This window comes from Nannobrachium achirus (genome assembly GCF_963921795.1).
Source record: "Nannobrachium achirus genome assembly, chromosome: 4".
Taxonomy (NCBI): domain Eukaryota; kingdom Metazoa; phylum Chordata; class Actinopteri; order Myctophiformes; family Myctophidae; genus Nannobrachium; species Nannobrachium achirus.
This window is the reverse complement of record NC_137813.1, coordinates 11,543,808-11,558,807: the sequence shown is the minus strand read 5'-3', so window position 1 is coordinate 11,558,807 and position 15,000 is coordinate 11,543,808. Positions and strand designations below refer to the sequence as shown.

General features: G+C 41.8%; 1 protein-coding gene across 4 annotated transcripts in view; it reads left to right on the top strand.

The window, feature by feature from the left end:
* Positions 1-15,000, top strand: part of LOC308283744 (snaclec CHH-B subunit beta-like) — a 37,141-nt gene that overhangs the window by 19,153 nt on the left and 2,988 nt on the right. Inside the window, exons 1-6 of one of the 4 annotated variants that reach the window (XM_080724220.1) lie at positions 1-1,479; positions 2,838-2,967; positions 4,597-4,656; positions 6,399-11,735; positions 13,079-13,220; positions 14,700-14,759. The exon at positions 1-1,479 is cut by the window's left edge and continues 438 nt beyond it. In XM_080724220.1, the coding sequence (XP_080580346.1) occupies positions 2,853-2,967; positions 4,597-4,656; positions 6,399-6,868 (645 nt within the window). In that variant the 5' untranslated portion in view covers positions 1-1,479; positions 2,838-2,852 and the 3' untranslated portion in view covers positions 6,869-11,735; positions 13,079-13,220; positions 14,700-14,759. Of the gene's footprint in view, positions 1,480-2,837; positions 2,968-4,593; positions 4,657-6,398; positions 11,736-13,078; positions 13,221-14,699; positions 14,760-15,000 lie in introns of all 4 variants that reach the window. The other 3 variants (XM_080724219.1, XM_080724218.1, XM_080724217.1) reach the window with 3 other exon arrangements.

Below are 15,000 nucleotides of genomic sequence, written 5' to 3'. Positions count from 1 at the left end.
GACATAGAAAGGTAGACGCCTCTTCCGGCTGGGGGGTGCTGGTCCAAGACCGCTGGCAAGCCTCCCAATAACTCTACGCAAGCCTCCAGAATTCTGAGGCGGGGCTCTTGGGAATTCTGAAGGAGGCTTCCTTGTGCGTCACAGAATGGGAAGCTCGGTAGTCCAATCAGATGCAGGACTGGCAGGACTCCCTCTTTCCCATTGGAGGGGGCAGAGTGCCTTCCGCAGTTCCACAGTTATGCACTTCCGCCAGAGGTGTTTGACCAGTCGCGCTAATGAACTGCAGCGGCGGAGGAGGTATCTAGCTTTTTATATCTGTGGTATCAAGTACTGAAAATAGCCGTCGCGCTGCAACGCGTTGTGAGCTTGGAGGTCTGCTATTTTCAATATTTTCACCAAAAGGCCCTTTTAGATATTTCAGCCCCCGCCTCATCTATGGCCCATAGATGAGTGCATTGTCTTCTTTACTTTGAAAGCAAGATTACAGGTTATAACATCTAAACATAATCTCTCCATCTGGTTTCCTGGCAATCATTCTCGTCATGTATTCATCATGGCAATGAGCAAATAGTTGAAGCCATGTCCCACCTTAAATGGTTGCCATGTACAGTATACAGGGGCCTCTACATAAATAGGCCTGACAGAATAGTAGATTTGATATCAAAAGATGAATTTTCTATTTTTAATTCCTCCATCATGCTCTATAAGCATTCTACTGTGAAGCCGAGCATTTTTAACCTTCGTAATGATGATTCTGTGTTCTCAAACATTACACCTATGACCCATGATGTTATAAATGAAAACCTTAGGGAGGTGTTTATTTTCGAGGTCAGCTGTACTTTTGACTACAGCTTGAAAGAAGCATTTCTAACCAACGTGCTGAAATATCAACAGCTAGAGCAGACCATCTCACAGCTAGGCTACAGATGTAAACGTTTAGTTTTTATCTTTGGCAGCCTAGGGCATGTGCACAAGTTGGTTGTGAGGGGCTTACAAAAACAGTTAGCAAGGTATTGCTCAGTGTCAGCCATTACAGGAAGCCACTCATTTTGGAGGAGGCGTTGTTTCCTTTACCCATGATTTATGTCCACTGCGTCTTAAGTATGTCAACTATACTGTATGTAACGATGTTCTGCTGTTTAGGCTCTTTGTAACTGGTTGTTCTTTCATGTTGTCTGACTGCACTGTCAGTGTTTATGACCTTTGTACGAGGCATCCTTGTACTTCTATTCATGTGGTCATAAATAAACAAATCAAATGTGTGTGCGTGTGTGTGTGTGTGTGTGTGTGTGTGTGTGTGTGTGTGTGTGTGTGTGTGTGTGTGTGTGTGTGTGTGTGTGTGTGTGTGTGTGTGTGTGTGTGTGTGTGTGTGTACACACAGAGCCTGTGTGAGTTAAATTTGGGCGTTCGGTGGAACTTTGTCTGACTTTAACTCTGGCTTTGGTTTCTCCTGGTTGTTTTCTCTTTCTTCAGGACCAGGTAAGAATAAGAGTTTTTCTCTTTGTGGAAATGAAGCTTTAAGTGCTTATAGTTGAAGACTGGGTCAAATTAGAAGCCGTGCTGACTCAGTACATCTGGGAGCCGTAAAAGTGTTAAAAGCCAAATTTATATTTTGTAATTTTTTGTCTCACAATGGTGTCCCACACCATGAATAGCCTAGATCTACCCTACAAGCTCACAACATGTCAAGTCATACCATCTTGTGAGCTTGGAGATTTGTAATTCTTGTCAGGGAATGTAAAGTCCTTCATTTGCACCACCACGCCACTGTTACTGGAGGTTGTTTCATAGCTGCTGTTCTTCCACTGAGAACGTCATCATGGATAGGAGCAGGGTTTGCTGCTGCAATGGGCCTCGACAACCATGTATGAGCTACGAAGGCTCTCAAATAGCTTTGGGAAACCCGGCCATTGCCATTATAGGACTATTTCATCACACATCAGTGTGTGTGTGTGTGTGTGTGTGTGTGTGTGTGCGTGCGTGCGTGCGTGCGTGCGTGCGTGCGTGCGTGCGTGCGTGCGTGCGTGTAAAGGACTATTTCATTACACATCAGTGAAAATAGCTGATCGACAAGGGCACAACACCTCGCAACGCAAGGCCTTGTGTGCTTGTATATCGGCTATTTTCACTAATTTAAATAATTCTAAAAATGATAATTACAAAACAAACGGTTTTGGATATATAAGGTTTCCACCCGACAACCACAATAACAGTTTCTTTTTTACAGATCCAGGTTTAACAGTATAAGAGGTTTTGTGTATTATCCAACGAGGGAGACGAGGTATGTTGGCTGCTTGAGAGCAACGTTGGCAAAGACAATCTCTCTCATGCTTCCCAGATGAATAACGTTTTTCTTTCTTTCTTTTTTAAATACGTAGCAGTAGTCAGTAGTCAGTGCAGCTGGTGGAAAGTGTTTACAAACCCTGTGTTTGTACAAGTCTCACCATTGGATGTTTCGTCAACCAGAGTGACTGTGTCAGGGGTACCACTGTTTATTCCTGGCCTGAATCCATCAAATTGTGGTGGCCGTAAATGTCAGCGATTTATCTTTTTTGAGTGGTATATGTTTTGATCCTTGGGGTTCTTTAAAGACGTGGTGCCATAGTTTTGTACCTGACAACCAGGCATACCTAATGAACTGGAGAGTCTGGCCACATAAAAACACAGTTTTAACTCGTTCTGTACACTTTTTTTTTTAAGTCTTCCTCCTAGTATAATCATAATTCCTGTTTTCATCATGTTTTAGGGGAGAAGAAAATCATGGCACTGCATCTTTAAAGTCATTTTTCCCCCTGAAGAACCAATAAATACAAGGTGTTATACTTGTTGTCTTACAGAGTCTGAGCGTCACCATGAAGGCTGCTTTCCTTCTCTTCCTGTTGTGTGTGGCTGAGGCTGATGACATCCGCTGGGAGATGGACGCCAAGTTCAAACAGATGAACAGCAGCCTGGAGGAGAGGCTGGCAGGTTAGGATGCTTACCTTTCAAACATTGTTATACTTTTTTATATTTTGATATTTGATATGCATTTGATCAGATGCACCATGTCTTTTCAATTCGTTTTTGCATTTGTATATTTTGAGAATAAAATAAAAGAAATACATAAAAATAAATGAAATTAAAATAAATGAAAAAAGTGAAGGAAAAATCACAGCCCCCTCACACATTAGAAGAACAATATCAGTCACCAGAAGCAGAGACGTTGATTTTGAGAGATTTTGAATACCAGACTTGTACTGTATTTCTACATTATTAATACTTTTTACTTAAAGGTGGGAGGACACCAGTAAGACTCCCTAATCGGGTCACATGTATGCGCTCGGGGGCCAAGTTACGGCCTTTTTAGCGGAATGCAGTGGCGGGGGTCCGCCGCTAGGTGGCGCTCTACACACGGCTGTCTCCGTGGCACGGAGGCGGACGCGTGGGTACCGGCCCCCGGCTCTCCCGAGGGCAAAAGTGTGACGTTTGACGTGTGACAGACAGACTGACTGACTGACAGACTGACTGACAGCCGGTGGAGGTTTTGACAGTAACTGCGACCTGACGGTCGCAATTATGCTACAGTAGGTCACGTGGTCTTCTCTAGGCCTGTGACGATTCACTTTTTCCTGATTCGATTCGATTTCGATTCATAGGCTGACGATTCGATAATATCACGATTATTGCGTTTTCCTGCGATTTGCGATTCGAATCACGATTATTGCGATTTTTCCCCAAAAATTACAGCTTTTTTATATTGAAACATTTTAAAACAATTCTAAACAATATAAAACATTAAAAGTTGAATCATATACTTCAAATCAATGCAGCCAAATAAAGTCAGTCAATCTTTCTGACATTTATTTCAGCCAAAGTGCCAGTGGTACAACATTACAACAACATGTTCCTGGTCAAGATGCCAGAAAACACAGAACAAAACAGTCATAAAAAAAGAAGAAAAAAAAGAGAAATGGCTGTGCTGCAGTCCTAGCACTGTGCTAGCTTTAGCCATAACATGACATCCTCATGACCTAAAACTGTTCCTTTAGGACCTGTACTTACTTTTTTTTTAAATAAATAAATAAAATCGGGAAAATCGATTCTGAACTTTGAAAATCGATTAATTGAATCGCCTGCATTAACATCACGATAATATAGTGAATCGATTTTTTTGCACAGGCCTAGTCTTCTCCAAACAGTCTGAAAAGGGGGCGGGACTGTATTAGTTAGAAGTGAATGTATACTTTGCTGCGCACAACATACCTTGTGAGCTTTTGAAGGATGGACATGGACACACACACACACACACACACACACACACACACACACACACACACACACACACACACACACACACACACACACACACACGTTTAGTGATAGGGCGAGAGGAGGAGAAGTGCTCACTGCTGAACAACTACTACAGTGAAAAACGGCTCACGGAAAATAACAGATCTACATGCGTCCGCGATGCGTTTTCGAGAGCTTTCAGTACAGTAACTGCAATAAATTGATTTCGCTGTTTTGGGCGTGTCCCTCCCACTTTAAGTAAAATATGTACTTTTTCCACCACTGAATTACACATGAGTTTTCTCTGTGATTAAATATATTTTTCAGATATGACTGCCAAAATAGAAGAGCTCCAGAGGCAGGTGGAAGAACTGCAGAAACACAAAGGTATTGAGAATAATCTACAAAACTCCAACAGTCAAAAAAGGTCTGAAGTGATGCTGTCAATAATGATCTTCCTCAGATACACATAGAAACTATAAGTGAACACATTTGAAAGTCCTAAACCAAAAACCAAGTTAATTTTAGTCGGTATCTTAAAGGAAGGGTAAGTGATATTATTATTTAACTCAAAGAGTTTTGGTTAAAAGGTTAAAGCTATATTCTGATAGTAATTATAGTGTTGGTTGAGTAACAATGTTAAATAGCTCTATATTGTGATCATTGCTAATCAAAATATAGAGCTATTTAAAGGGACTACACCATGCATATTAGAACATAATATTGTATGTAAATATATGCCCATAAACGTTTCTTTATTCAGTGTGGGTTCAGTGTGTGATGTGCGCTATGGCGTCTGCATGCTTTTTTACACAATATTCTCTATATATTTGTTTAGATGGATTTGTAAGTGTTCCTTAAAAGGCCACATTATGGTATTTTTTTAATACTTTTAAAAACACAAAAAGAAACTAATAACAAGACTGTTAGTATTAGATTATTTTGGGCGGTCGTACCCTGAACATTTTGGGAACCCTTGCCATAATGTTATCATACTCATGGCAGTGGGTCTCAATCCTTGTTTTCACTAAGGACTCCAGTTTGACTTACATTAGAGTTCAGACCCAAGGCTTTTTAATATCTAAATCAAATACACTGTAACGTGTTCATTCACCTTTGATACACTTAAAGCGCCAGTTCACCTCTGGGACAACCAGATCTTATTTTATTGTTGTTTGGCACAAGATCAACACAATTCTGAGTTATTCTTTTGTGTTCAATCTGTGTTTTGAGATATTTTAGTATTTCAGCATGAATGATGATGCATTTTGCATCATATGATGCATCATGCTGCATCATATGATGCAAAATGGATTGTGTTGATCTTGTCCCAAACAACAATAAAATAAGACCTGGTTGTCCCAGAGGTGAACTGGCCCTTTAAGGCCCATTCCCACTGGGCCAGATAACAGATAATAATCCAGATATTTCTCCATTCAAGTGGATGGTAGATACAGATAAAAAATATCTATCACAGATAAAAAAGAATATCTGTGATAGATATTTTTTTGTATCTGTATCTACCATCCACTTGAATGGAGAAATATCTGGAGAAAGAGATTTTTTTTTATCGGTTATCTGGCCCAGTGGGAATGGGCCTTTAGAGTCACAGAACTGTAAGGGTCCAACTATAAATCATTTAGCTGGGGGTCCCTGGGCCCCACTTTAAGAACCACAACCACATGGTTTCTTATGGTAAGGCCATAAGTTGCAGTTTTATTTATCTGTGTCCCCAGTTCAAATATGATTATTTTGGAGGGGGTCTCTGCCTGAAAGGTTTGGGAACCCTTATGCTTTAAGGATCTTAGGTCTTAACATTTTTATTATTGGCACCAACACTCTCAATTGGCACCTTTCTTTTTTCTGTGTGTGTGTGTGTGTGTGTGTGTGTGCGTGCGTGCGTGCGTGCGTGCGTGCGTGTGTTCATGTGCCTGTGCCTGTGCCTGTGCCTGTGCCTGTGCATGTGCATGTGCATGTGCATGTGCATGTGCATGTGTGTGCGTGTGTGTGTGTGTGTGTGTGTGTGTGTGTGTTCATGTGCGTGCGTGCGTGCGTGCGTGCATGTGTGCGCGCGTGCGTGCGTGCGTGCGTGTGTGTGTGTGTGTGTGTGTGTGTGTGTGTGTTTGTAGGCACCATGCACGCCAGTCTCTCTGCTGAACTGCAGCTGGTGCGTGTACCAGCGAGTACACGCACCAGCGAGTGTGGAATCGGCTGGTCCAGCTACAACGGTGGCTGCTACAACTACGTAACTTCCAAGCTGACCTGGAACGCAGCAGAGAAGAACTGCCAGTCTCAAAGTGCCCACCTGGTGTCTGTACACAGCAAGGAGGAGCACGACTTCATCCTGGCCCTGATCGGGAACTTTGACCCATCACTGCTGCAGACCTGGATTGGACTGAATGACCTGTACGTAGAGGGTAGATGGATGTGGTCTGATGAGTCCAAGGTCAACTACACCGGGTGGCAGAGTAGTCAGCCAAATGGTGGTACAGCTCAAAACTGTGTGATTACATACAAAGGAAATCTAATGTATGACGATCCATGTTCTACTACATTTCCTTCTGTGTGTGTACTTCGTACAGAAACATGTCCTTGTTGAGTGGAATGTGTGATTCAACCCACTGATTGGGTACTACTGTCTCCACTAGAGGATGACACGGGAGTGGATTTTCACTCCTGTCCCGTCCCACTCCCGCAGAAAAAATCCTGTCCCATCCCAATCCTGGGCCAGAGTAAAAAAAATAAATCCTGTCCTGTCCCACTCCTGTATGTTTCCATAAACTTATTCGAATTAGGGAAGCGAATTATCAGAAATACGCATTAAGCTGATTTTTTTCAGACCGAACCTGAGCACTGCACGTCTGACTGCTGTGACTCGGTTGCTGTCTAGTAGTGGGAAGAAGTATACTTATCAGTCATCATCATGGCCCCAAATAACTTTTACGAAATTGGCAAGAGTTCCTCTCAATACACAAAGAAAGCTATATAACCTCTCCATCATGGTGTGTGTTCCCCACACTCCCACGCCCCCACCGTTGCGCTCAGGTAAAACCGCGGTCGCGTCGCTGCACAGTGGTCATCCTGCAAGTTTCAGCGTCCTCTGGAAGGCGGCCGATCTGCAAGCTCACAACGTGGCGCGGAGACGCGGATGCGAGCTGCTGGGAGCTTGTAGATCGGCCACTTTCGGCACGCAACACTGTATGATGAGGAAGGGTTAGCCACGGATGCCTTGACTCTGGTGAAAACGGGAGGAATTTACACACGGTCCGTGTCACAACAAACGTGTGTAACAAACAACCGGTTTGTTTTGATGGGCTAACGGACGTTAAGCAGCAGGGGAAAGTGTTCAATTGGAGGACGATATGGACCCAGAACGTCATAATCTATTTGCATATGCGCATTTAGTTTATTCGATAAAGCCTCAAAATCCACCTCCTCCAAGCGGATAATTATTTTTGCGAATAATGAAAGTTTATTTGCATTTTGAAGTGTTTCCATAAAAAGATTTAGCGAATAAGCCGTTAATGCGCAAAAAGTGGCTTTATGGGAATGCCACTAGTGACTCCTGGTCCCATCCCGCTCCTGGTCAAAATCACCCCCGTTCCCATCCCGCTCCCGAACAAAAATAAAAAAATAAAATCGTGCAGATGTTTTTCTATTTTGATCCATATTATATTTGATATCATGTTTATTATTATAGCCTATAATGTATAATTTTATAATGTTCGCAGTTCAAAGACCTCACTTTCCTGTGCAATTTATTTATGCGAATTGATGAACTGGTCTGGGATGATTCCCGCTCCTGCCCACTCCTGTTGATTTTCATTCCTGTCCCGATCCTGGCATTAATACAAATTTTACTCCTGTCCTGCGGGAATCCCACGGGACCCACGGGACCCACGGGAATTCCTGTCAAATGTCATTCTCTAGTATCCACACATATAATCCATGTGTTTACTGGCGCCATCATTTCAGAGTGTCTCCATTGTGAAGCACATTGAGAGACATATTAAACTATATTAGCAACGCAGGACAATGTATGCTTGAAGTTAAAGCTATACTGTGTAAGATTCTCAACTAGTGGTCAGTAGCCATATAGCAAACCGCGGTCGCGTTCGCGTCTTTCGCCCGTTTTTCGTACCTTCACACCCCCGCGTCTGCCTCCACAACGCCGAGAGCTATCTTTAGAGGGGTCCCTGGTTCCTGGGCGTTCAGGCATTCCGGAGAAACGGACGACTTCACCCTGCCTGGTAGGCGAGATTAGCTTTTGAGTAAAGAGACACACGGGCGACTACAAATATGGCGACCCCACTTCAAGATGCGCTGCATTGGCCGGTAGTGTACCATGTGTGCATGATCGGCGATGTGATTGGGCAACGTATACACAACGTATACAGATGATGCAGATTACGTCATCATGGCGCGAAAACCGGTCCACGGCCAGGATCATAGAAAACATATAAAGAGAAGGCTTCAGAAGCTGAAAATAACGGAGTGGGTGTTCTAAAACTTTAGCGATTTAACAGTTAGGACAATTTTAAGATTTGTTTTATAAAAAAAGTTACATAGTAAAACTTTAATAATGTATCAGTATCACAATGTTCAATACTTCAATATTGAATTCAATACTTCAATGTTTTAAACACCATGACATTTATCCTACTTTTTTCTTTCATTTTAATGTTGCATTACATTGTATTATTATAATGACATTAAAATCACAGTGCTTTGCCAATTATTTTGGGCTCCATATCCTCATGAAGCAACACACACACACACACACACACACACTGTACTCACTAATTTGTTTATTTCCCCATATTTCCCATATTCATCTGACTATTACGCACACACAGTCACACGCAAACACACATGCGCGCATGCACACACACACACGCACACGCACACACGCACGCACGCGCGCACACACACACACACACACACACACGCGCGCGCACACACACTCTGACATACACACACTCTGACATACACACACACTGACATAGCTCTATTAGGTCTGGGTCGGCTGAAGTACTCTGATCTGATGTTTTACTTAAAACTAGGAGAGTTCACCCATTTTTATTTATTTCAATCAATCACTATCAATTCATGGAGTTTCTACTGTTCACTTTCCTTTGCATTCCTGATCTAACAAATAGGGATCTCAGTCAGTAGAGCTCTCCCTTTAGACCAGCGGTTCCCAAACCTTTTAGCCTGTGACCCAAAAGAGAAATCAGATGTTTGCCCGGGACCCAAACTGGTGAAAACAGCAGATCTACAAGCTCACAACACGTCGCTTCGTGCCACGTTGTTAGCTTGTAGATCTGCTCACTCACTCACTACGTCTTAAACATTTGTTTTCTAATTTATGGGATTTCATAGATATTTCCTTTATTTATTAATGAAATTACTTAGAAAAATGATTGATCTTTTTATTATTATTCATGAACCTCTTGTTTTGAAATAATAATAATAATTTAAAACTAAATGTAGGAATCCAAAAATTAAGTGACCCACAAAAATGTGTCCGAGACCCACAAATGGGTCCAGACCCAGTGCTTGGGAAACGGTGCTTTAGAGTAGACTACAAGATCATGTGAACCATCCTGGGCACCGCCAACTCAGTCGTGCAGCAAGTACTGGGTGCTGATGGCAGGTGTGGCTCCACCTCAGCGATCCATCTCCCAGACATTTAGATCGTGTCAAAGGTTATGTCTCCCCTAGACACAAGATCTGACATGAGTTTTGACCTGATGGTCAAGATTAAATGTATCCCCTGAGCAAGCAGGCAGGCTCCTATTAGCTCAATGGTAAAAATGTCAGGACTTTGAAACCGCGTTCAAATCTGGGGTAGAAAGAGATAGCTGTGCAGGCATGTGCACACATAGACATGAAAGGGGGCTTGAGCCCCTGCCCTTTTACGTGTCTGTAAAAAGTGCCCTCTCAAGACCATGTATGCAGTTTTTACAATGCTGAAAGAAATGCAAATGTCCCCCCCTTTCCATGCCATACCTGAAGGCGGCATTCAAAAGAATTGCCTTTTCCTGAACTTGAATGCAGCATCTTATGTTGAAAGAATTGCCCTAGAAATCCATGCTGTATGCCACATTGCCTTTTTTATGCTTCGTTTAGTGTGGTATCAAGTACTGAAAATAGCTGCGACGCGTTGTTGTGAGCTTGGAGGTCTGCTATTTTCAATATTTTCACCAAAAGGCCCCTTTAGATATTTCAGGCCCCGCCTCATCTATGGCCCATAGATGAGTGCATCGTTGTCTTTACTTTGAAAGCAAGATTACAGGTTATAACATCTAAACATAATCTCTCCATCTGGTTTCCAGGCAATCATTCTCGTCACTGTATTCATCATGGCAATGAGCAAATAGTTGAAGCCATGTCCCACCTTAAATGTTTGCAATGTACAGTATACAGGGGCCTCTATATAAGTAGGAATGACAGAATATTAGATTTGATATCAAAAGATGAATTTTCTATTTTTAAATCCTCCATCATGCTCTATAAGCATTCTACAGTGAAGCAGGGCATGTTTAACCTGTGTAATGATGATTCTGTGTTCTCAAACATTACAGCTAAGACCCCTGGGGCCCTATTATGATCCAGGTCTTATGCCTTATGCCTTACCTTCTTTGCCTTTTTTTACTATTTTATTTTAGTTTTTTAAATATTTCAAATAGCTGATCTGCAAGTTCACAACGTGCAGATGTAGATCAGCATTTGAAGTATTTAAAAAAGTTTTTCAAAATAGTGAAAAAAAGGTAAATAAGTTAAGGCATAACATAAGGCATAAGACCTGGATCATAATAGGGCCCCTGATGTCTTTGTTGTAAATGAAAACGGTGTTTATTTTCGAGGTCAGCTGTACTTTTGACTACAGCTTGGAAGAAGCCTTTATAGCCAAAGTGCTGAAATGTCAACAGGTAGAGCAGACCATCTCACAGCTAGGCTACAGATGTAAACATTCAGTTTTTATCTTTGGCAGCCTAGGGCATGTGCACAAGTTGGTTGTGAGGGGCTTACAAAAACAGTTAGTTTCCTTTACCCATGCATGATTTATGTCCGCTGCGTCTTAAGTATGTCAACTATACTGTATGTGACGATGTTCTGCTGTTTAGGCTCTTTGTATCTGGCTGTTCTTTCATATTGTCTAACTGCACTGTCAGTGTTTATGACCTTTGTACGAGGCATCCTTGTACTTCTATTCATGTGGTCATAAATAAACAAATCAAATGTGTGTGTGTGTGTGTGTGTGTGTGTGTGTGTGTGTGTGTGTGTGTGTGTGTGTGTGTGTGTGTGTGTGTGTGTGTGTGTGTGTGTGTGTGTGTGTGTGTGTGTGTGTGTGTGTGTGCGTGTGTACAGAACCTGTAGAGTTTGGGTGTTCGTTGGAACTTTGTCTGACTTTAACTCTGGCTTTGGTTTCTCCTGGTTGTTTTCTCTTTCTTCAGGACCAGGTAAGACTTGTGTTTTTCTCTTTGTGGAAATGAAGCTTTAAGTGCTTATAGTTGAAGACTGGGTCAAATTAGAAGCGGTGCTGACTCAGTACATCTGGGAGCCGTAAAAGTGTTAAAAGCCAAATTTATATTTTGTAATTTTTTGTCTCACAATGGTGTCCCACACCATGAATAGCCTAGATCTACCCTACAAGCTCACAACACGTCAAGTCATACCATCTTGTGAGCTTGGAGATTTGTAATTCTTGTCAGGGAATGTAAAGTCCTTCATTTGCACCACCACGCCACTGTTACTGGAGGTTGTTTCATAGCTGCTGTTCCTCCACTGAGAACGTCATCATGGATAGGAGCAGGGTTTGCTGCTGCAATGGGCCTCGACAACCATGTATGAGCTACGAAGGCTCTCAAATAGCTTTGGGAAACCCGGCCATTGCCATTAAAGGACTATTTCATCACACATCAGTGTGTGTGTGTGTGTGTGTGTGTGTGTGTGTGTGTGTGTGTGCGCGTGCGTGCGTGCGTGCGTGCGTGCGTGCGTGCGTGCGTGCGTGCGTGCGTGTAAAGGACTATTTCATTACACATCAGTGAAAATAGCTGATCTACAAGGGCACAACACCTCGCGACGCAAGGCCTTGTGTGCTTGTAGATCGGCTATTTTCACTAATTTAAATAATTCTAAAAATGATAATTACAAAACAAACGGTTTTGGATATACAAGGTTTCCACCCGACAACAACGATAAGAGTCTTTTTTGTTGTTACAGATCCAGGTTTAACAGTATAAGAGGTTTTGGTTTTATCCAACGAGGGAGACGAGGTATGTTGGCTGCTTGAGAGCAACGTTGGCAAAGACAATCTCTCTCATGCTTCCCCTTTCTTTTTTAAATACGTAGCAGTAGTCAGTGCAGCTGGTGGAAAGTGTTTACAAACCCTGTGTTTGTACAAGTCTCACCCTTGGATGTTCCGTCAACCAGAGTGACTGTGTCAGGGGTACCACTGTTTATTCCTGGCCTGAATCCATCAAATTGTGGTGGCCTTAAATGTCAGCGATTTATCTTTTTTTAGTGGTATGTTTTGATCCTTGGGGTTCTTTAAAGACGTGGTGCCATAGTTTTGTACCTGACAACCAGGCATACCTAATGAACTGGAGAGTCTGGCCACATAAAAACACAGTTTTAACTCGTTCTGTACACTTTTTCTTTTAAGTCTTCCTCCTAGTATAATCATAATTCCTGTTTTCATCATGTTTTAGGGGAGAAGAAAATCATGGCACTGCATCTTTAAAGTCATTTTTTCCCCAGAACGAACCAATAAATACAAGGTGTTATACTTGTTGTCTTACAGAGTCTGAGCGTCACCATGAAGGCTGCTTTCCTTCTCTTCCTGTTGTGTGTGGCTGAGGCTGATGACATCCGCTGGGAGGTGAAGGACATGTTCAAACAGATGAACAGCAGCCTGGAGGAGAGGCTGAGAGGACACAATGCAGGTTAGGATGCTTACCTTTCAAACATTGTTATACTTTTTTATATTTTGATATTTGATATGCATTTGATCAGATGCACCATGTCTTTTCAATTCATTTTTGCATTTGTATATTTTGAGAATAAAATAAAAGAAAAAAGTGAAGGAAAAATCACAGCCCCCTCACACATTAGAAGAACAATATCAGTCACCAGAAGCATAGACGTTGATTTTGAGAGATTTTGAATACCAGACTTGTACTGTATTTCTACATTATTAATACTTTTTACTTAAAGGTGGGAGGACACCAGTAAGACTCCCTAATCGGGTCACATGTATGCGCTCAGGGGCCAAGTTACGGCCTATTTAGCGGAATGCAGTGGCGGGGGTCCGCCGCTAGGTGGCGCTCTACACACGGCTGTCTCCGTGTCTCCGACGGTCGCAATTATGCTACAGTAGGTCACGTGGTCTTCTCTAAGCCTGTGACGATTCACTTTTTCCTGATTCAATTCGATTTCGATTCATAGGCTGACGATTCGATAATATCACGATTATTGCGTTTTCCTGCGATTTGCGATTCGAATCACGATTATTGCGATTTTTCCCCAAGAATTACAGCTTTTTTATATTGAAACATTTTAAAACAATTCTAAACAATATAAAACATTAAAAGTTGAATCATATACTTCAAATCAATGCAGCCAAATAAAGTCAGTCAATCTTTCTGACATTTATTTCAGCCAAAGTGCCAGTGGTACAACATTACAACAACATGTTCCTGGTCAAGATGCCAGAAAACACAGAACAAAACAGTCATAAAAAAAAGAAGAAAAAAAAGAGAAATGGCTGTGCTGCAGTCCTACAGCACTGTGCTAGCTTTAGCCATAACATGACATCCTCATGACCTAAAACTGTTCCTTTAGGATCTGTACTTACTTTTTTTTTTTATAAATAAATAAAGTCGGTAAAATCGATTCTGAACTTTGAAAATCGATTAATTGAATCGCCTGCATTAACATCACGATAATATAGTGAATCGATTTTTTTGCACAGGCCTAGTCTTCTCCAAACAGTCTGAAAAGGGGGCGGGACTGTATTAGTTAGAAGTGAATGTATACTTTGCTGCGCACAACATACCTTGTGAGCTTTTGAAGGATGGACATGGACACACACACACACACACACACACACACACACACACACACACACACACACACACACACACACACACACACACACACACACACACACACACACGTTTAGTGTTAGGGCGAGAGGAGGAGAAGTGCTCACTGCTGAACAACTACTACAGTGAAAAACGGCTCACGGAAAATAACAGATCTACATGCGTCCGCGATGCGTTTTCGAGAGCTTTCAGTACAGTAACTGCAATAAATTGATTTCGCTGTTTTGGGCGTGTCCCTCCCACTTTAAGTAAAATATGTACTTTTTCCACCACTGAATTACACATGAGTTTTCTCTGTGATTATATACATATTTTCAGATATGACTGCCAAAATAGAAGAGCTCCAGAGGCAGATGGAAGAACTGCAGAAACACAAAGGTATTGAGCATAATCTACAAAACTCCAACAGTCAAAAAAGGTCTGAAGTGATGCTGTCAATAATGATCTTCCTCAGATACACATAGAAACTATAAGTGAACACATTTGAAAGTCCTAAACCAAAAACCAAGTTAATTTTAGTCGGTATCTTAAAGGAAGGGTAAGTGATATATATTATTATTTAACTCAAAGAGTTTTGGTTAAAAGGTTAAAGCTATATTCTGATAGTAATTATAGTGTT